General features: G+C 49.3%; 1 protein-coding gene across 1 annotated transcript; it reads left to right on the forward strand.

Annotated features, from left to right (window-relative positions):
- Window positions 1-6,652: 6,652 nt before the first annotated feature.
- On the forward strand, window positions 6,653-22,650 carry ACBD3 (acyl-CoA binding domain containing 3). Its single transcript, XM_078617061.1, has 8 exons — window positions 6,653-7,010; window positions 15,497-15,638; window positions 16,204-16,344; window positions 16,654-16,812; window positions 17,345-17,519; window positions 18,681-18,903; window positions 19,386-19,673; window positions 20,370-22,650. The coding sequence occupies exons 1-8, from the start codon at window positions 6,695-6,697 to the stop codon at window positions 20,597-20,599; spliced, it is 1,674 nt and encodes a 557-aa protein (XP_078473187.1). The 5' UTR covers window positions 6,653-6,694; the 3' UTR covers window positions 20,600-22,650.
- Window positions 22,651-22,871: the final 221 nt, after the last annotated feature.

Below are 22,871 nucleotides of genomic sequence, written 5' to 3' on the forward strand. Positions count from 1 at the left end.
AAAACAGGTTCAGATAATCGTCACTGGTGTTTGCCGTGAGCGGGAATCAAACTCGGGTCGCTGGGTTCGTAGCGCAGCGCGCCAACCGCTACACTACCGCTCCCCACTGAGTGACACACACACACAGCATTACACATCCATGCCACCACACACATCCACGTAGCTTTCACACACCAAGGCACACATCTGGATAGCGTCTGACAAGCACACACGCCACCGCACACAATCCACCACTGCTTTCTGCACAAAAAGCACACTGCACTAATAGTCCGCATCCACGCCACATCCGGTACTCACTGACCACATCTCGTAGAAACTGACAAAGCGCCACACTTCAAAATTACCAGGCGCCCACATTACGATGCCATACATCACCACCACAGAGATCCACACGACAGCACCGCACTCAAACACAATACACATGCCACACTATGACACTGCAGATGTCAACACTCGCACATCAGACACTGACAACACTACAACACTTCAACACCTCAGACATACATATCCTCCTTTATTTAACGATGATAATGAATAATCTAATTTTATATAGCGTCATTCATACTGTTGTATCTCAAAACGCCGTACTATATTTAAGTTTTACGTTAAAAGGTGCAAAGAAATCCTAAACAGAAAGACCACTGAACAGGATTTATTAAGTACATCATGCAAATTACAAGAACTCGGCTGGGAGAGAGTCTAAAAGGTGTCTAAAAAGTTGCTTGTAGTGCGAACCAAGCTCCTCAGGCAGGCCAGGGGTAAAATCCTTAGAAGAGTGGCAGTCAAACAACTACCCGTTAAGTCGTTTAAAGACGCACACTCTCCACGACCAAGACATTCGGAGGTGAATAAAATGGGTTTTTAACCGGGATTTACACTTTGGAGTGGAATCTGACGGGTATGAAGTGGGAGTGATGCCAATGCAGACTTGAGGGAGATGAAAATGTAAACGCTCGTCCACCTGTAGTAATTTTCTTGTTGGGTGTAGTTAGCAACTCCAGGTCAGATTAGCGAAGGTCACGGGCAGTGGCGGAGGCAGAGATTAGAGGGGGAAAGAGATGAGCTAGGGAGAGTCCGTGCAAGATTTAAAACACTAAGTGTGATCCTAAATTTAATTTCAGTGTGAATGGGGGGGGGGGGGGGGGAGCCAATGAAGTGAACATAAGCTGGCCGGTGTGGGTAATGTGATGACGTTCATGGGTATGATGAAGAGCTGTTGCAGTGGTATTTTGAACATATTTGATTCAATGAATGACAAAACTTGGGATGGCCATATAAGGAGGGGATTAGAGGAACGGTCATTTACGTCCATGGATCTTGTGCGTATTATAAACTACACTTTTTCAATACAGTCATCAAACCTGGGGATGAACGAAGACACAAATGATCAGTTCAGCAGCGGTGTGAGAGGCAATTTCGAATGCAGGGGATATCTTGCGAAGATGTAAATTGGTAGTCTGACGGATGATAAATGTGTGGCGAGAATAGGTCAGCTCAGAGCCCAGGATGACCCCCGGATTGTGTGCCTGTTTTCTAAATTTCAGCTCGAGTTGAGTCGATGAACAGTAGGTGGCTGTTTGCTTATTTTATGTGGCCTATGAAGTGGGACTACTCTATTCGCTCAGGTGATTTGCCCATTTTCTTGCTTTGAGAGTTGTTCAATTGCAGATACGCTGCCAAAAGTTTATTTTGGGCAGTGTGACGTTATGTTAGTCGCACACAGGAGTGTTTTATTTTATTTTACACGTGCGGATATGGCTAAACTTACTCGACAGTCGTGACCTTTAAAATCTCTCTAGTTTTGCCATGAAGTGCTAGGAGCTTCTTGAAGAAGCTCCCAGAATGTGGTGCGAAACGTCGGACATCATGCTGAACAACAACACAAACATCTCAAAAATACATCGTAGGGCTTATCCAAACAAAAAGATTGCAACGGACCTCAAAGAATATTTGCTGTTATAAGTTGGCAGAGAGCCGTCTTTTAAAGACCCGCACACCGGTGCTGAATTGAAAAGAGATGACACCATGAACCTGAAACATGTGCTCGGATGGATAGGTTAATTACTGTGAAAGGCGCTATATAAAAAATATTGTTATGCGTGCGAGTGTGTTATGTGTGTGTGTGTACAATCCTTTGTGTTCTGAGGGTGGTGGTGTTGATAATTCTCAACACTTAGAGAGGTCTGTGCGTTATAGTATAATACTCCAGGAAGCGCTCTAAAGAATGAGTTATCTTTTTTTGTTTTGCAAACAGATTATATATAAAAAAACTAATATTGAGTATGTATTTTTAAAACAAAACAGATCAATTTTAAATGCCCTTTCGGAACGCTGTAATTTTTATTGTATTGTCAATTTCTTCTGTAGAAAGTTGTAGTGCTATACTGTCTAATGTCCCTCTAAAATGTATCTTCATGACAGCATATATATATTTAAATGTGTAAATAAAGCATCAACTTGCTGTGGGTGTGTACGTGTATTCCAAATATTCCTAGCACGATCGGCACCTCGGATTAGCACGATTGGTTATCTACGGTCAGGGGCCGTATTATTCGGTCGGGAACGCCGAAAACTAAAGGGGCCTACGAAAAAAAATGTTGACCATGTATTTTTTTGCTTGTATGATCACAAATGTAACCAAGATATCATCTTTGATAAGTCTGCGTGAAACAAGTGAGTGGCAGCGGCGGTATCAGCTGGAGAAAGTTATCACTGAAGGCCGACGAAACAAGTGCTTAGGGCCTACAAGAACCTTAATCCGGCCCTGCGTATGGTGCAAAAGAAGTTCAACATACATTGAGCCTGTGCGTGCCTTAATTTATACGACTAGGTTGCACTGTTTTTGGACGAATTCGTCTGTATCAGACGCGGCTCCAACACTGCTCACAATCTGGGTTACAGTTCGGGATTTGAATTTCAATTTTTTGCGTTTTTGATTAGTCCTATCAGTTTTCCAAAACTTTTATTGCAAATAAACGGATTCATGGGACCTCCTTTGCCAGTAAAACATATATGATAATGGATTTTTCCCCTTTTTCTGGAAAAAAAACAGGTGTTAAGATGTTAACTCCAAACTGAAACATTTTTCAATGAATCATGTCTGCAATAACCACAATGCTTGTGGTCAGAATGCAAGCAAAAACATACTCTGATATTAGAATAATGCATATATTATCAATGTTTTTTTTTTGCATAACCCGTTAGTAGACAACCCAGAAATCTCGGCTGAGTCTCCAGTATCTCGACTCCAAATATCGTTTTTTTGTTCGTTGAAGCTACAAGTCATCTCATTGACTAGGCTTCCAACGAGACGCTCAGTGTCCCCTTTTGTGGCCCACGGGGTGAAATATGAGCCCAACCCCAAATACCGGGGGGCTGTGAGCTTTGACAGGAACATGACCTTTTAAAAGTGGCTGAATATACGCGTGAAAAAGGTCAAAGCCAGGATCGGCCTCTTTCGAACGAGCAGCCACAACCAGCGGCTGAAATTCTCCTTGCAGCAGCGACGCTGGGCAACTGAATGCTGTGGGGTTTTTTTTTACCATCAGCTAAAGCTGTCGACACGAAACACGATTGCATCGTTTCGAATGCATTTGTTCACGTTAGTTATATATTTCAAATATTTTTGGTCATATACTCGACATGTGTTTTTAGCCATTTTTTTATCCACGTATTTATTTTTATTTCTAATTTTCTTGCGACTTGTTACGTATGCTATGATTGCCAGGGAACCGATGTTTTTGTTGATAAAACACGATTCAAGAGCTTTTTAGTTCACAGGGTAAAATAAACTGAACTGAAACTGTTTATCCAGATGAGAACAAAGAGTCCACGATAGTCCCATTTGCAAGAGTGACATGGGTTCCGTAAAATTACAAAGTAAAAACGTGGAAGCGAATAGAATATTGGGAGGGTAAAAAAAATACCGCGTGACAGGGATGTATCGATAATTACACTGGTCAACACACTTTTTCTGGCATAAGGTATTCCAACGTTTTGAAGGTAATTTTGGGGTGCTGATTCCAAATCTGGCATCAGTTTTCGTCTCTCATATCAGGTTTTTGAGATATCAAATATTGCATTTTCAATAAAAACTGCAGAATAAAAATATTAAATAAATGTAAAATGATATTATAAACACACTATCCTAAAAATACAGCACCATATTTTAACACTAAAGCAGTCACTGACTCGCAACAACTTGCAATCACAAGTGACAGAGTTAATTTCGGGTAAAAGCAATGAAAATGGGGTATGCCAATAGCATAAAAATGAGATGTGATAGAGCAAATCTGAGATCAGATTTGGAATCAGTACCCTGAAATTAGTCTAAAACAGCTGCAAAAGTCCAGGCCAGAAAAACATGTGTTTTTTTTTGTTGGCCAGTGTAATGGTGGGTAAAAAACATGAATCCATATTAAATGTTCTCAAATGAAAGTTGACTTTGACGTTCCTTTTAAAAATCGTTTATAGTAAGGTGCAGAAACATTCCGCCTCGGGTGGCACGTGCGAAGTTGTTTAAGCAAATCCCAAGTGGTGCCTCAACACTCAACAGTGTGGATTGGCCCTTGAGAACCTGCTAGATTTAGGCTTCAACTGGCTTGCATGAATCACAGCAATCTTTGAAAGCAACAATCACAAAAATCGCTGAACTTGCACCGCCCAGATGCTGCGTTCAAATCCAAACGGCAACTGCAGTATATTAACTAGGGCGGCCTTCCGGATGGAAAAGAAACCAACCGTGCATCTTTGCAACAAGTGGCGAATGTAATCATCGTCAGTGCCATTTAAGAGTTGAATATTGTTAAGTATTTGTTTGATTTTGTACCGTACTTAATGTTTAACGGCAACTTTGGCAGCACATTTTTACACGTGCATTGCACGTGATGTTTATACGGCGCCTGATGTAAAGGACAATTACGGCGCAGCACAAATATTGCTTTTAAAATACTTTAAATTGTTTGTGTACATCGATTGTACGAGGCAATTATTGTTGTTGTGATGCTGCATTGGCAGCGGTGCACAAGTACAACAACCAAAAACATCCCTAATTGTATATGCTGTAAAGGGCCATTGCCCGAAACGTCGCCCATTATATATTTTTTTCATTTTAAGGTAACAAAAGTGTTATTGACCAACGTGTTTCATTGTACAGACTCGTCAAATTGGTCTGCCATCTTACTACGGGAAAGCGAACTGCACTCAACAGGCGCATCATTGCGCTAAGAACCATTGCCCCCCTCCCTCCCCTAAACGTCACCCATTAATATTGTATTCCTTTCAAAGCCCCGGTGTACTTTAATTGACAATTGCGTTGAGTTTGTTTAATTGTGTGTAGGATTAAGCTCGTTATAGAATAATGTGCAACTTTGGTCCCTGAGTAAGATGGCTGCCGTGGTTACCAAGACAACGCCGAACCGGAAGTCGACACATCATGAATATTAATTATGGAAGATGACATTTAAGTCGGTCGATGAAAGTCACTGCTGTGTATCAAGAACCGTGTTGTGCGTGCGTGTGCATCTTCCCATCTCATTGCATACACACCGCTCACGCGAACCAACCCCTTGATATCCCTCATGAATATTAATTAGGCACCCACCCCCACCCCTCCCCACGCCCACCCCTCCCCACGCCCCTCCCCACGCCCACCCCCACGCCTCCCCACGCCCACCCCCACCCCTCCCCACGCCCACCCCTCCCCACGCCCACCCCCACCCCTCCCCACGCCCCTCCCCACGCCCACCCCTCCCCACGCCCCTCCCCACGCCCACCCCCACGCCTCCCCACGCCCCTCCCCACGCCCACCCCTCCCCACGCCCCTCCCCACGCCCACCCCCTCCCCACGCCCACTCCCACGCCTCCCCACGCCCCTCCCCACGCCCACCCCCCACCCCTCCCCACGCCCACCCCCACCCCTCCCCACGCCCACCCCTCCCCACACCCACCCCCACCCCCTCCCCACGCCCCTCCCCACGCCCACCCCTCCCCACGCCCCTCCCCACGCCCACCCCCACGCCTCCCCACGCCCCTCCCCACGCCCACCCCTCCCCACGTTCCTCCCCACGCCCACCCCTCCCCACGCCCACTCCCACGCCTCCCCACGCCCCTCCCCACGCCCACCCCCACCCCTCCCCACGCCCACCCCCAACCCTCCCCACGCCCACCCCTCCCCACGCCCACCCCCACCCCTCCCCACGCCCCTCCCCACGCCCACCCCCACCCCTCCCCACGCCCACCGCCCACCCCCACCCCCTCCCCACGCCCCTCCCCACGCCCACCCCCACCCCTCCCCACGCCCCTCCCCACGCCCACTCCCACGCCTCCCCACGCCCCTCCCCACGCCCACCCCCACCCCTCCCCACGCCCACCCCCAACCCTCCCCACGCCCACCCCTCCCCACGCCCACCCCCACCCCTCCCCACGCCCCTCCCCACGCCCACCCCCACCCCTCCCCACGCCCACCGCCCACCCCCACCCCTCCCCACGCCCCTCCCCACGCCCACCCCCACCCCTCCCCACGCCCACCGCCCACCCCCACCCCTCCCCACGCCCCTCCCCACGCCCACCCCCACCCCTCCCCACGCCCCTCCCCACGCCCACCCCCACCCCTCCCCACGCCCACCGCCCACCCCCCTCCCCCCCGGAAGTGGCGAACCGGAAGTGAGGTGCCCTGTACCGACGTGGCGGCTGCATGGCGGACGCGGCCGTGTCTCAGCTGGAGGTGGCCGTGGTCGGCATGGCGCTGTCTCCGAGCGAGCCCGGCCCGCGAGCCCACGACCACAACCACGACCACGACGACGACAATGCCGCCGCCGACTCGGTAGCGGCGTTGCCCGGTGCAGCCGAGGCGGCTGGAGACGGCGAGGGGACGGCCGAGACGCCGGAGGGTGCCGAGCAGAAGGGAATCGGTGATGGTGGTGATGGTGATGGTGGTGCCGCCGCGCTTGAGGAGGCTTGGGGCTTCCCTGTCGCTGAGCTCTACAGACTCGCGCTCAAGTTCTACCGCGGTGAGATGGAGGGTAGAGGAGGGGTGGTTGGTGGTGGTGGGTGACCCTTAGGCGCTTGGCTCGTAGGCCCAGTCAGGGGTGTTCACTCACCCGTTCACCTACGTACTCAGCTGACCCACCCACCCACACACCTACTCACTCACTCACACACTACTCAGCCACACACACACTACTCACCCACACACACACCTACTCACCCACACACACTACTCACACACACACCCACTCACCCACATACACACTACTCACACACACACACCCACTCACCCACACACACCTACTAACCCACACACACCTACTCACACACACTACTCACACACACCTACTAACCCACACACACACTACTCACACATCTACTCATCCATTCACACACACACTACTCCCCAACACACACCGACTCACCCATTCACCCACCTACTCACTTTCACCACTCGCCCACCTACTCAGACGCTCACCTACAGGCTCACCTACCTACTTAATTAGTAATGTTCTCACCTACCCAACCACACAACCTCATCTGACCACACTGCCGTGTCTGGGTTGATTTGGTTACTGTCACCTATCCGGGAACTAGCAAACTCTTCGTGTCTGGAGTATCATCATCATCATTGTCCGTATAGTCTTACGTCACCTATCTGGGTACCATCAATGCCTTGTCACCATTAATTATTGACACCAACTCAGGCAACGTCAACTTGGAGTTTGGGGATGTCATTAACTGAAGTCATCCAACCTGGAAAAGGACACTAGCTTTACGTTTGGGAATGAACTCACGTCACCTACTCAGACACCAACAAACTTGTGTATTGGCAGGATTAGCCTCACTCATTTGTTCAGGGACCATCATCGAAATGTCATCAGCTTCGGACACCTTCGATCCTGAATTTTCCGTCATCTTTTGTCATATACCTAGGCACCGTCAATACACTCACGATTAGCCCCATCAACTCCTATTACCAAATTGGGCATCTTAAAATACATGTCTAAATTTTGATTTGAAGCTTTCGTGACTGCAGGGATTCATATTCTTGGTTCTTTCGATACAGTCACGTAGAAGTGAAATAAAAAAAGAAGAAAAAAGATTGTTTTATATTTTTATTATTTTATTATTTCCCTTCTACGTGACTTTACCGAAAGAACCAAGAATATACATCTCCTGTTTTGTTCGACGCTAGAGTTTCTTTGGTTAACCAAGGGAGAGAACTCAACAGACCAGCATAGTCTCTAGATTTGAAGCTTTCGTGACTGCAATGATTCATACTCTTAGTTCTTTCGGTAAAGTCACGTAGGTAAAATTAATAAAAATAAAACAATAAAAATCACGACGTTTTGGAGGCAACACAAGCTTCCGTCTTCAGGATGGAAGCTTGTGTTGAAGACGGAAGCTTGTGTTGCCTCAGAAACGTCGTGATTTTTATTGTTTTATTTGTATTAATTTTACCTACGTGACTTTACCGAAAGATCTAAGAGTATAACAGCATAGTCTCATTTACAATTGTGGCCTGGAGCATTAATCGTCAGTTTGCCCAGTAGGGGGTGAGTATTGCCATGTGTGGGTAATTCGTTGTACCTCGGTGATTTAAGCTGGGCCAGGCGTGTGGTTTAGCCAACACCACGAACTGCTGACGAGCCACATTCCAGCTCGTCCGGTGGCCCAATCCAGCGATGGTTGACACCAAGTTCTGAAGGGCCCACTGGGAAAATCAAACATTGTCCTGGTGAGCTAAATCCAGGTGGTTCACTTGGGTTGGGATTCAGTTTCTAGTGTACTTTGCTTAACCAGGTTAGAACTCAAAATAACAGGATTATCTGGGCTCGATCCACACTGCATTAGGGTGCCATCATTTATATTTTCACCCCCCCCGCCTCTCAGCCCTATGACAACCAGTTTGCATGGTGGTCATCCATCCAATGCTGAACAGTGCAGGAAAATCCATTGCTGTACTTTGCTTCTAAGCGGCCACATCTATGGTTCCCACCTCCACGAACCTGCACTGACCAGCATAGTGAAGTATGGTCAAATAACCCCCTCTATCTACCCCGTACGGCCGTGGATCGACAAATGTGCTGCACATTTAGTGGTACACCGCTGTTGCGTACCACTTAGCACCATCACATTTTAGCACGGTTGGCTAACTATGGTGCGCAAAGAAGTTCAACGTACGTGCATGCAATGTACAAAAACCTTTATTGTGAATAATATTGGTGGCGAAAGCCTACGTGTGCAAACTAACATACAGTGTCACTATTCACATTCTTAGGTTTTTTTCGGTAAAGTCACGTAGGTAAAAAATTAAGATTAAAATTAATAAAAGTAAAATAAAATAAAAATCACGACGTTTCGGAGGCAACACAAGCCTCCGTCTTCAGGTGGAACTGTCACAGCACGATTGCTGTATAAAGTAAAGAGAAATTCCACCTGAAGACGGAGGCTTGTGTTGCCTCCGAAACGTCGTGATTTTTAATTTTACTTTTATTGATTTAATTTTTTTACCTACGTGACTTTACCGAAAAAACCTAAGACTATGAATCCTTGCAGTCACGAAAGCTTCAAATCTAGAATTAATACAGTGTCACTGTTAACCCCCTTCTGTCTATCCAGGCACCATCATATTTCTCTATCGACTTGAACACCACAAGTCCCTCTGCATTCACGGGCACCATCATCCCTGTGCGCCGGAATCATCAACACGTGTTCCGCCATCAGCGTTTGCTCCACCCACCATATTCTCACACCTGACTGCCTTGAACTCCTGTCACATACCTGGGGAAACATCTGTTCTTCTCCTCTTCCAAGCCTGGGCACCTTCAACATGTCATTGCTGTACCTAAGCAGCAACCCCTAATCTCATATTTAAGCCTCATTAGCTTCGGCCCTGACCGCTGGAATCCTTCTCGCACACCCAAACAGCCTTCATTTCGACCCCTTTACACTGCAGCTGCCTTTGACCGAATCGCTCAATGTGCACCTGATCTTGTCAGATGCTTCGATGAGTGACAAGCAGGGACAGCAGCTTCAGATTATTATCGACTGGTGCAGGGTTACATGGTGAACAGCACAGGGTCGTTCACAGTGACATCCATTGTACTGTACTTCCTGCTCCAATGTCTATGCTCCCTGCCTTCACCAACCCACACTGATCAGCGTGGTGAAGTATTGCCAAACAATCGGAAGGCCCAACATGGAGTGGAGAGGCCATTGTCCACTCATGGATTGGCAAATGGCTTTGACGTAAAACTTAAAACATTAAATATTAATGTCTGAATCGTGACAATTCATAGAAGTGTGCGTGGGTGATTTTAACGGTTATTAACTTTAATTTTTTACCAGGTAAGGCCCACTGCACTATATAGTAATTTTTCATAAGCGACCTGGCCATAAAAGATCACTCAAGGGAAGTGGCTTATCATGTGGACTTGTATTGCAGCGAAATACCCTTAAACGCATGTTTCTAAATACCCAGGAAAAAAATCCACATGACCACGGGGAGAACTGCAGCAAAATCCAAATATACAGGCTTCAGGGTTGGGATAAAACCCACGGCCTTCTGTATACCAAGCAAAGTAGTTAACATCTTGCTACACGCGTACCATCGACTTTGCACTGGCAAAGCAAATAACCACCATGTATGGCTGCTGTTCAGCCCCCTCATGAACTGCAGAAATAGTGACTTGACTTCCCAGTTCACACCTGCGTTCACTTACGATTATAATTGTTTAATGCGTAAGCAATTTCAACCCCATTGTAACTGTGATTGTAAGCTCAGCCACCTACGATGCTGTAATCGTAGTCTGTAACCCGTCACCAACTAAGTGTATTCTTTTCCTGGTGTCCCTTGTGCCCGGTGCTATCAGCTGTTGGGCTATAATTAAGGCAGCTTTTGCCTGAATGCCTCTGCTGTTTTTTTTTTCTTCTGAGCTGCGCCATCCTGTTCACTCACCATGGTTGAACTTATTTTTTAAATCTAAGAATAACGCTCTCCAGGCCTACGACCAGATCACCCGCGACATGTCCCACCTCGTCAGATTTCTCAAGCTAAGCAGGGTTTTTTGAGGATGGATAGTGCTTTGATGTACGGCCATTAATGCATTAAATAAATACTATCAGGCGCTGCGGGGGCTGCATTGGCAGCAGAGGGCATTGCACAAAAATCAGTTGTTGTACTCTTACTAAGCTCCCCAGCTTCTAACCTTTGCCATGCCTGAGCACCACGCACACCTGGCTTTTATACCCAAGCATCAACCTCTATCTTATACTCAAACATTGTACTCCATCCCTGTAGATTTGAGCTGCCTGTGACCAAATCACTCGGATTGCACCCAGCCTCTGCGAGATCTCAGAAGCTAGGCATGGCTGAGTCTGGACAGTTGCTTTAGCGGAGGCCTGTGTGAAAAAAATATATATATTTTCGTGTTATGATTCTATGTTCCCATGTCTATGCCCCCGGGGGCAACTGCATCACTCTGAGCTGACCAGCGTGGCGAAGTATATGGACCAATACCTGCCAAAACCCACACTGCGTGGGGAGACCCTCACCCAGCAGTGGATTGACAATTGGGCTGTACGTGCAGTGTTGAGGCTACTTAACGTGCATAGTCTATAAGAGGAATCTGGAGCAGTAAAGCAAACAATAAACACAACGAAACCCATTGTTAAAACACGAAGCGTCTATTTACCCGTAAAAGACTGAACATAAACCTTCAACGCTCGCTGTAATGCAGCTGCGATAAGGACGAGCACGATAAGGTTCGTGGAAAATACGAAATAGTGTCTTGTAACAATTTGCCCTCCACCCACTCATGATGGCATGAATTGTGATTCTGCGTTGAGAATTGATTCCGTAATTAATTATTTTGTACACGAATTCATAAACACCCATCTGTCCGTCTGAGGCGGGCGGTCACGGTAACTCTCGTGCAGATGATCTCATGTAAATAAGGCGTTATAACGATGTATTATAAAGTTAATGAGGGTTGGCCAAAATTTGGAAAAATAACTCGCCGCCGCCGATTAACACAGGCCTCTTCTTCGTCACACACCGTGACTGATGACACCACGCGCTGATGAGTCACGGGGTCATGTGAAAGGAGCAAATGTATACTCTGCTGCATAGATTAAAGGGGTGCGTTCATGGCCAGAGCTTTTTTTTTATCAAACGGCCTGTTAGCGGCTCCGCAACACGGACTTAGCGGTCAGAGGAGCGCCCTCGGTGAGCTTTAGGTCGGCATGTCAAATCAGAGGCATGCCGTAACTTCCTGCGAACTCTCACTTCATGGTTCATGGACGCAGTGCTCATTGGCTGAGCGGGTGCGTGACGTCGTGAGCTTCTCGTCCTAACAACCCCGTTCAATAAGAGCTCACGTCCGCCTTGCAGCGCCACGGCAGGGCGCTCTGCCCATTCACCCTTTCCGAGACGTCTGAAAGTTGCAGGCTGGGTGTCCCGTTCGCCGCTGAATCTCGGAACGCGCAAGTGATTCAGCGTAAATTTTATTTAGAGAGGTGTAGTAGCGCCGTTGTTTTTAAAGACGTTGTACTCACCGCAGCGAACTTTAGCGACATGACCGCCACTCTATGATGGCTTGCCCAAAACTGTGCCACACGCCCTCACGCATGGCCTTGTGGGAGACTTGGTATGTCTTCCTGTTTCACGACATACCGATGAAGTTATTTCATTTTAGTTTTTCGTCTGATTCCGTTCCGATGACGCGCACGTACGCATCATTTTTTATTTATTGTTTTATATTTATATTATTTTATTATTTCACTTCTACGTGACTTTACCGAAAGAACCAAGAATAAAACAATCTTTAGTCGATGAATGGACTTGATTGGCCATTCGTCCCAGCTCTATAATTTTCTTAGTAAGTACTTGCTCAAGAATCACAAGCAAGGACCCCTCCTAATAAATAAATTGAACCCTTGGTGAGAAGTTTGGCAGCAAAATAAATCAAATTATCTTATGTGTTGCTGTCAGAGCCTCAATTTTAAATGTAAATAAATCTCCTGCAAATCAATTTGCTAATTTAATAATCTAACTCCTTCGCCAATATGAGAACCCGGTCTTGCATTACAATGGAGATCACGAATCCTCCTGTGGCTCTCAGCCGATTGAATGTAGGCCATCGTCAGTTTGTATGCTGCACACACTGTAAATCTGAATTGTCTTTACATAGCGATAACATTCATTTGATAATAATTTTGGCCTTTTTGACCGTTCGTGAATAATCGTGGCCGTGCATCATCACAGGATCTCGTGACTTTTGCAGGGGGGGGGGGGGGTCCCCCACATTGGGGTGTTTGGCTAATTCCATGAATGTTCATCCTGGAGGAAGAAAACGCCACGGACTAAATAAAGCCCACACTTAAACGACGGATAACACTAACAGATCCACACTTACTCAGTCTACAAATACTTGAATTCTGTTGAATAATGTAGACTGAACTCAATGCGTCACTGCCATCCGCTGCCCCCCATAACTACAACATCTGACCAGCACTGGTGGTCACCCATCCTAGTACAGTACCAACTTATGGCAAACAAAAACGATTGCGTCGCATGAGAAATCGATGATATTTGCACAAACGTAAATCGGTGTCGAGTGATAAATGACCTGCAGCGCAAGCCGGCCTGGGCATAATATTTTTAGGCTGATCAAAGCGCAATTACAAAATTTTGTTCGAATAAACGTGAAACAGATACAGGGCGATGACTGGTACACAAATATGTACACTAAACAGCCCAGGATATGAGTCGAAACACAATTGCAAATTAATTTCTAAAGAATCTGCAGTTTAAAGAATCGACAGTTTGGTGTCAAAATGAGCATCAAGAGTGAATTAATGTGCGTTGTTGTTGTTGTTGTGTGTCCGCTCGAGCTCGCTAAGCGAGTCGGAGCTGCGTGTGCGGGGGGGGGGAGTGACACTCGGCTGTGGTGGAATGTGAACTCTTCGCTCAGCTTTCATCCCAGTGATTGATCCCGGCAATACAAGATCAAATACAGCCGTCAGGACCACGCTGGCAGGAGTACATACGTACAACGACCACAAACCCCGACACAACTCTTCCGCCCTGCTAGTGCTGTCATTAGCAAAACCCTGGCTCGCTTTGCGCTGTGTAGAGGCCTGTTACCCAAGATTCCAGTTCATGTCATGCGACATTTTTTTTCTCAATTTCAAACAAGGCCGTGTTTGTTCAGAGCGAGGCGGTGGTGGTTGCGAGGCTGTGTGTGCGATTGCTGCGTTGGCCGGGCAAACTTGGACAACCGACAGTGCTGCCACTTGAAGGCAGAGTGAGTGGAGCACGCAGATTAAGCCACTCAACACATTCATCAATAGCGGTGTCCTCGGTGAGGAAAACACAATCGGTGACGTTTCTCTCTGATGAAGGGGTCATTGGCCGAAATGTGACCTTTCATATGTTTCTAGATTTGAAGCTTTCGTGACTGCAAGGATTCATACTCTTAGGTTTTTTTCGGTAAAGTCACGTAGGTAAAAAATGAAATTAAATTTAAAAAAATAAAATAAAAATCACGACGTTTCGGAGGCAACACAAGTCTCCGTCATCAGGTGGGACCGTCACAGCCAGATTTGCTGCATCAAGTGAGGCAGGGATTCAAGATGCAAGTTCTTAAATACAAGTTAAGGGGGAGGAGAGGGGGGGAGGAGCTTATCAGAATGTGGTAGCCAATGAATGGAACGTATCGGGTGGGGGGGGGGGCGGGGCTAAAAGAGAGCACGAGGTGTAAGTAGGTGTCGACATGTAAGTGTTTGTGCGCAAGTCACTGTTGTTGCACATGATACGCTTATTTCCTGTTTCAAGAATAATTATTAACGAATGTGTTGGGTTGATTTTGTTGCTCATGAACCGCTGCCGACAAGGTGTGTTTTTATTTGCGCGCGAGACTCGTCACGGTTATTATTTGAACACTGACGATTTCGGCACGCCTGTTATTTGCTTGGTCACGTTTCTTAATCCGGAGGCGTAATAACTTGCTCCGTGGTGTCATTGGTTTTCCTTCTGGGATTGCTCCTCCAGTGTGAAGATGTCTCTGGTGCCAGTTCGAGTGGCATCTTGAATGGATGCCAATGTCATGTGATCAGACACGAGAAAAGCATAACCGGGGGCTAACTGGCGATAAACAATCGAACTTAGAGCGTTGCCGGGTTGGTGATGGTATGTGTGTGCGCGTGCGCGCGTGCCTGGGTGGAGTGATGGTGTAGTGGTCTGCACACTGTGCTACAAAGCTCAGTCTGGTTCGCGCTCACGGCTAACATCACTCGTGAATATCTAAACAGGCGATGGTCCTGCTCGGTTGACCCGGCTTCAAATGAGCACCTTGCGGGGTCGTGTCGACATTACACCCCTTCCTTTGTGCGCCGTGCCGGCTTCAATGGTGCTCACCAAAGAGCAACTTTCCCCAACAGTCTGTAATCGTTGCATGGGGGGCGGGGTGGAATCTTTATTTTTGTGTGCGCGCGACTGCAGAAAAGGATGGCAAGGCATTTCACCTGAGCTACGCGGACAAGCTGAAGCTTGTGGCTCTGTCGCGCCAGGTCTCCGCTGGGCCCTTCAGCCCCGACTCCAGTCCTGACGTGGGATACCTGGACGTGTTGGGGAATGACCGCAGGTACTCGCCTATCACCCCGTCCACTCACTCGCTCACTCACTCTCTCGCTCGCTGACTCACTCACTCACTTGCTCACTCACTCACTCGCTCGCTCACTCACTCACTCGCTCACTCAAGTACTCGCTCGCTCGCTTGCTCACTCGCTCGCTCACTCACTCACTCACTCGCTCGTTCGCTCGCTCGCTCACTCGCTCACTCAAGTACTCACCAACTCGCACACCCACGCTTCCACCTACCTATGCACAATACATCCACTGATAGTTACACACCCGCGTACTCGCCAAAGCACGCGCACACGTACCTACATACCCACTCACTCTGCAACACACGCACCCACGCACGTACTCACCTACTCGCTCGCTCACAAATGCACCTATTGACTTACTCTTGCACCCACTTGCCCACTTACTCGTGCGCACACCTGCTCACCCACTCATACATCCATTCGTGTAGCCGCTCACCCGCACAAGCACCGACTCACCACATCTACCACATGCATGTGCGTGTGTACATTTGCACCACGGCCTGTGCTCTCCCTCTCTCTCCCTGTCTCTCTCGCGAGCAGGCGTGAGTGGGCGGCGCTGGGCGACATGTCCAAGGAAGACGCTATGGTCGGCTTCGTGAACCTCCTCAACGGCTGCTGCCAGCTCTTCGCCCCCTACACCACCTCGCACCGCATCCAGAAGCAGGAGCAGGAGCGCATACGGTGCGTGTGTGGTGCCGCGCTCTGTGCGACGCATGCACGCGATGTGGCTTGGCTCCCCGGTCTCGTGGTTGAGTTTCGGTGGGCAGCTTGTGGTGAGCATGAGGTCAGCCTGTGGGCAGCTTGTGGGAAGCTTGTGCATCCCCGAGCCAGCTTGCCTGGGATTTTTTTATCCGCGAGTAACTTGCTGACCCTGCTCGTACCGGACATGTGCGGAAAAAAGAGCTTCACGGCTCATCGGATTCCTCCTGCAGTCGAAACAAACATTCCGACTCCTGACGAGTGCCGTACGCGTCTCTCGTGGCGGTGCAGGCGCGAGCAGGAGGAGTTGCGCCGTCAGCAAGAGGAGGAGCGGGAGCGAGCACGGCAGGAAGAGGAGAGGAGGCGCCTTGAGGAGGAGGAGCGGGAGAGGAGGGAGGAGGAGTTGCGACAGCGTGTTGACGAGGAGCGCCTGCGGCAGGAGCAGCAGAAGTGAGCGGCGCGGTGGTGGTGGTGGTGGTGGTGGTAGTGATGGTGGTGATGGTGGTGGCGGTGGTGGTGGCGGCGGTGGTGGCGGTGGTGGCGGTGGTGGTGGGGGGGGTGGTGGTGGTGGTGGTGGCGGTGGTGGTGGTGGTGGCGGTGGTGGTGGGCCACAGCTCGGCAGTCGAAACACAGCGGGAGAAACTTGTGGTGTGCGGGCTAATAAACTGACAATTTGGTGATTCTGCGAAGGCAGTGGTGGCCAAATCCAAAGAACAAAAAAACTCACTTTCATCGATAACGCTGTGGACTTAAAAACATCGCTACTGGAGAGACAAAGGTGGTTGGGCGTGGTGTTGGCCACCTACCCCATTGTGTACCTTGCCGGCTTTCATCGGTGCTACTTACTCACAGCACTTGCCCCAACAGTCTGTTGAAAGGTTATACGGGGGGGCCTTTATCTTTTTTATACGTTCACTTGTGTGTGTGCGTGTGCGCATGTATGTGTGTGTTCACTTGTGTGTGTCCGTGTGCGCGTGTGCAGGCAGCAGATAATGGCGGCACTGAACGCGCAGACCGCTGCACAGTTCCAGCATTACGCGGCGCAGCAGTACCCGGGCAGCTACGAGCAGCAGCAGGCGCTCATTGCCCAGCTGCAGGAACAGCACTACCAGCAGTACATGGCCCAACTCTACCAGATACAGATGCAGCAGCAACAGGTTATTGTTGTTGTTATTATTTATTATGATTCTACTTGTGTAACCCACGAAAGCCTCAAGACTCTTTGTCATGAAGGTCCTGTCAGGGTTTTGTGGGGGGGGGGGGGGGGGTAACAGTGCCACAAGCGATACCGAGTGAGGGATTTGCAGGAACTTTTTCCAATATTGGGATGTTTGGCCAATACCAGTTTATGTTGAATGTGTTTTTAGTTGTGGGAGGAGACCCGAGCAGAACAGGGGGAGAACGTGCTAAGTGCGTGCTCATGATGCTCGGTCGGCTACGTACGGTGCGGAAGAAGTTCAACATACATTGGAATTGTGATACGGAGGTCGCTGATTCTATTTCTCTTTGGAGCAGTTTCTTAATCACCCAGCTTCTGTCCACACGTTTGTGCTGCCTGCCGTCACCAATCCACACTGACCATTGTGGTGAAGTGTGATCAGATAACCCCCATGACCTACAGCATGGGGAGGCCTTCATCCAGCAGTGGATTAACACAAGGCCTATACATCTATATGTTTGCTAATACCCTGTATTTAAATGTGTGTGGGTGTGTGGAAAGGGCGCTATATAGATTCTAAATAGAAATAGAATCAAGTCGGGAGCGGTAGTGCAACGGTTTAGCGTGCTGCACCACAAACCTTGCAGCCCGAGTTTGATTCCTGCTCATGGCCAACACCACTGACGATTATCTGAACTGGTCCTGGGCCTCCCTTAGGTTGACTCAACCTAACCTGGTGCGGTGTGTAAACATCGCTACTGGGGAGACAAAGGCGGGCGTGCGTGGTGCTGGCCACCTACCCCCCCTCCCCGTGTGCCCTGTTGGCCTTCATAGGTGCTTGCTAACGGCACTTAATCTAAGTTGTCTTGTGGTTGTTGTTGGTTGTTTGACTTGCATCCCACTGGGATTTTTGCACAGCGTTGGTGTACGGTGATTTTTTTCTGCAATATTTTGCTGTCTTTTCTTGGATTTTCGGTTTGCACTTAGTCACATATTCACTTTAAGATGTTTTTTCGTTCATGTTTTTGTTTTTTGTTTGTTGTGGTTGCACCCGATTCAAGAGCCGAATGGCTCACAGGGCTATACCTAATAAATTAACTTGAACTTGCCCCAACAGTCTGTTTTTGTCGCTCTGCGATTGCCGTCCTTGCTGTGCCAGGCGGCGTTGCTCAGGCAGCAGCAGCACCAGCAGCAGAACGGCGACGGCGTGGCGGGGGGGGCACCCCCCCAAGAAGGCTGGGCCGGTACGGGCGACGGGGCCACCCAGCTGGAGGACGCGACGATCGGGCCCACGGATCCTGCGGCGGCGGGACTCGGGGGCCCACCGGGCGAGGCGGGGGACACGGAGACGGCCGAGGAAGGGATGGAGAACGGACCCAGCGGTAGGAATGTGCCCCCTGGGGTCACGTGTGGCACGGATGGCGTCGAGGGAGCAGTGACACCCTGAGCTTTGGAGGTGCACGGCATCCTGATGTGGGGGCTGGGGAACGTTTTCCTTACTCATGGACCAAATAACAACACTTGCCCCAACGTTTTATGTAAGCCATATGTAGAGTTTTTTGTGGTCATCGTGCATACCTGTGTGCTTACATGCCCACCAATGGATGAAGACCTCCACGTGCCATTTAAGTGTTTTTTTTAACCATATTTCACCACACCGGTTTTTGATGGTTGGTGAAGGGGTGGTCGGCTTGGGGCAGGACCGGTTATAATATCCCTGGCCACTGATCGAATTTAGACCTCCAGATTTATTGCACAGCGCGTCGACCGCCCCGCACGTGCGTACGGGGGGTGCCTTCCTCGGGTGTACGCGGACGCGTTGGCTCGTTCACAGCCGCGTTTTTTGTTGTTGCCGCGCACTTAGACCTGCGGCGGAGCATCGCGGCGCCATCCATGTGGACGCGGCCCCAGATCGCCGACTTCAAGATGAAGGTGCGGCAGGACGCGGACTCTGTGCTGACGGTGGGGCGCGGCGAGGTGCTGACGGTGCGCGTGCCCACGCACCGCGACGGCGCGTACCTCTTCTGGGAGTTTGCCACCGACCACTACGACATCGGCTTCGGGGTGCTGTTCGAGTGGAACGCCGAGCCGCCCAGCGGCGTGAGCGTGCACGTGAGCGAGTCGAGCGAGGACGACGAGGAGGAGGAGGCCGGTACGTGGGGCGACGTGCGATTGCGATTGTGGCCCTCGCCAGGCAGATGTCTGCGCGCTGCTCGTGTTCACCCTTTGCCGTTCCGATGACGTACATGTACGCCATCGCTAAAATCTAATAACTTGATTGGTGCCGAGGCTCCCACAATGCCCTGCGGGGAGGGCGTGTGGCGCAGTTTGGCGCCAGTTTTCTTAGAGCGTGGTCGTGTCGCTACGGTTCTCTGCGGTGAGTGCAGTGTCTTTACAAACAACGGCGCTACTACGTCTCTCTAAATAACATTAACGCTGGTTGCGCTTGCGCGTTCCGAGATTCAGCGGTGAACGGGACGAACCCTGCATCTTGCAGATGTCTCGGAATGGGAAAGGGTTAAAAGCCCCGCATGTACAAGTACACGGCCATCTTTGTTCATACACTATTGGATGTAAGGGTTGTGGCAGAAGAATACTTAATCAGATTGTTACTTGACCACGTGAAAAGTGGTCAAACTACCCTCGCGACTGACACGGCGGGGCGATGCCTTCATCCAGCAATGGCTTAACAAAGGGGTTTAAAACGAATGGATAGATTTGTCTTATTAGTTCAAATGTAGATAGTTGCAGCTATAACCACAGGTATTTGTCGGCGGTGGTAACTCCTGCGTTTGAATGCTGTATTTAACCGCTACCTCCCCCCCGCCCCACCTCCTCCACACTGCAGCGGAAGGCGGAAGCGTGGCTGGGTCTGGCAAAGCTGCAGGGGCCAAGGCTGGCACCCCCAAGCCCGTGCTAGGCGAGGTGGTCCCCGTGTATAGGAGGGACTGCTACACCGAGGTGTACGCCGGCAGCCACCAGTACCCGGGCACCGGCACCTACCTGCTCAAGTTCGACAACTCGTACTCGTTGTGGCGGGCCAAGACAGTCTACTACCGCGTCTACTACACCAGATAGAGCCAGCCCCCACCCCCAGAGCGCCTTGCCCTGCCTCTCTTTTACCTCTCCCAACTAGCGCCGTTCTTTCGTGGCTGTCTGTCCTCACTCTCTCCCTTTCTCTCTTTTTGTCTTGCACTGAAACGAGCACTGAGGCGTGGCAAGGAGGGGGCTACGTTGTGAATGGAAATGGCGTTGTTTGATCTACACGGCGGCAAGGCTCTGGCGTATGCTGCTCACTCTCACCAACTCGTGCTAGCTCTCCCTTGCTAGCTCTTTCTCTCAGACAGTTCACTAGTGGAGATAGTTACTTGTGGAGATGGTTTACTTGTGGAGATAGTTACGTGTGGCATGGGGGAATGATGGATGCTTCTCAGTTCTCATCTAGTGCTTTGCCCTCCGAACCAGAAATTTTCTCCGTTCGTCACCAGAGGTGTTAACTGGGAGCCTTGAGGTATCTTGGGCAACATTAATGCAAAGTGACATGATAAATCACTTCCTTTGGTGTATGTGGGAGGCACGGTTTTGAGTGGTACATCACGCGTTAATGAACAGCCTGCTAAAAAGGCCGCACCTTTATTGCGGCGTTAATGGCAGGAATGGGCCACGCATGACACGACACTATTCTAGGGTGTGACGATGCATTCTTCCATCAGCTCTAACAATCACCACGTTTTCCAACCGATTTTTTGTTGTTAGCAGCTGATTCACAAAACCAAGCACCCCCCCCCCCCCACCCCGCTTTAATTGGGCTGCTTTCTAATCAGTCCTGGTTCATTTCACATATGGAAAGCTTCCTGAAAATAATTTGCGGAGCCTGCTGTGTTTGCACCACCTAATTGATTTGACTTATCTGCCTCCCCGTCCATGCACATGTACCCACCCCGCTTGTACACGTTTGTCATCCTGTATAATACAATCTACGCCCTATGCTTAGTCCAACACCCCTCAAGCTTTTGAGTTTCGGGCTGCTTGCGTAATTTCACACCCGATTGCATCTTGTTGCACTCTTTCTTCTCTCCCCCTCACTCCCCTCCCTCTTCCCGTCCTCACTCTGCAGGGCACACACTTTTTCACGCTATTTTGTTGCGGCGAAGTTGGAGGGTCAACTTTCAGAAAACGCATTGCGTGCAGTTTTCTTTGTTATCGATTCAATCCGATAATTTTTGTGGAGTCCCCGTTTTGTTTAAATTTTGTATGATATTTGTTTGGGGGTTACCGGGCAGGGGAGGGGGGGGTAATGGAGAATGAGTTGGTGGTTCCTGTTGTGGGGAGAAGGCACTACTTTGATTTGTGCGCGTGCCTACTATGGATTTGTTTGCTTGCGGTGTATAGATAGGTTTGAGAAGCCTCGATGTTGGGACGAGGACTGGGGGAGTGGCTGAATGCAGGTGCAAGTACGGTGATGGAGCAGGGAAGGGGGGTGGGGAGTTGAGGTTTTGTATTGGTTTGGTCTTGTCTCCTTCATTACCGACCTCTTTACTTGTAAAATGCATTATAATTTAATTCGTTCTTCTCATCGCACTGATTGCTTCTTGAGTGCTAGTCGTGTGCTGGAGTGTCTGAGCCTCAATAAGGTTACCTTGGGGTTAGAGCTGGACGGCATTAAAGTGATTAAGACATGCGTCACGACGTATAGCGTTACAGCAGTGTGGTGGTGCCTATTGGTGTCGTGTATTGTGCCGATAACAGTATACGATTCTATGCTAAGATCAATCGCAAGTAGGGCTTAACGTTGCATCGATTTGGATTAACATTTTATCGCAGCGTTCTCAAAACACGAATCGCGTTGTGCCCGCGAGCATCAATTACACACCTCGTTTTCCCCCTTTAATGTAAAATGGTTCACGCGATGCCTGCTGCCACTGGAGGGCACTACATTCACCACAATCCAAAATAATGGCAGAATTGGGAACCTTGAAATCTGACAATTCATAGAATCGGGGTGGGTGGGGAAAACCATCACATGCCTAATGTACATTACGCATTCCTATTTATCTCTACCAGTACATTATGCATTCCTATTGTCTAAACCAGTGCAGTGGTCTGTAAATAAATTCGGTGATACCAGAGCAGTATTGTGATTCGTTTGAATAAAGTTAAAAGTCGTCTCCCATTATATTAAAATACAAATGTGCATTTTAGAAAGCACCTGCATCCGACTGGGAGGGGTGGTGTTGCAGTGTTTCGTGCACTGTGCCATCAACCTGTAAGCCGAATTAGATTCCCCACCACTACTATGTTCTGCCCCCCCCCACTCCTTTGCCAATCTGCACTGACCCAGCGAGTTGAA

Source organism: Lampetra planeri, chromosome 52, assembly GCF_965212315.1.
Source record: "Lampetra planeri chromosome 52, kcLamPlan1.2.h2, whole genome shotgun sequence".
Lineage (NCBI taxonomy): Eukaryota > Metazoa > Chordata > Hyperoartia > Petromyzontiformes > Petromyzontidae > Lampetra > Lampetra planeri.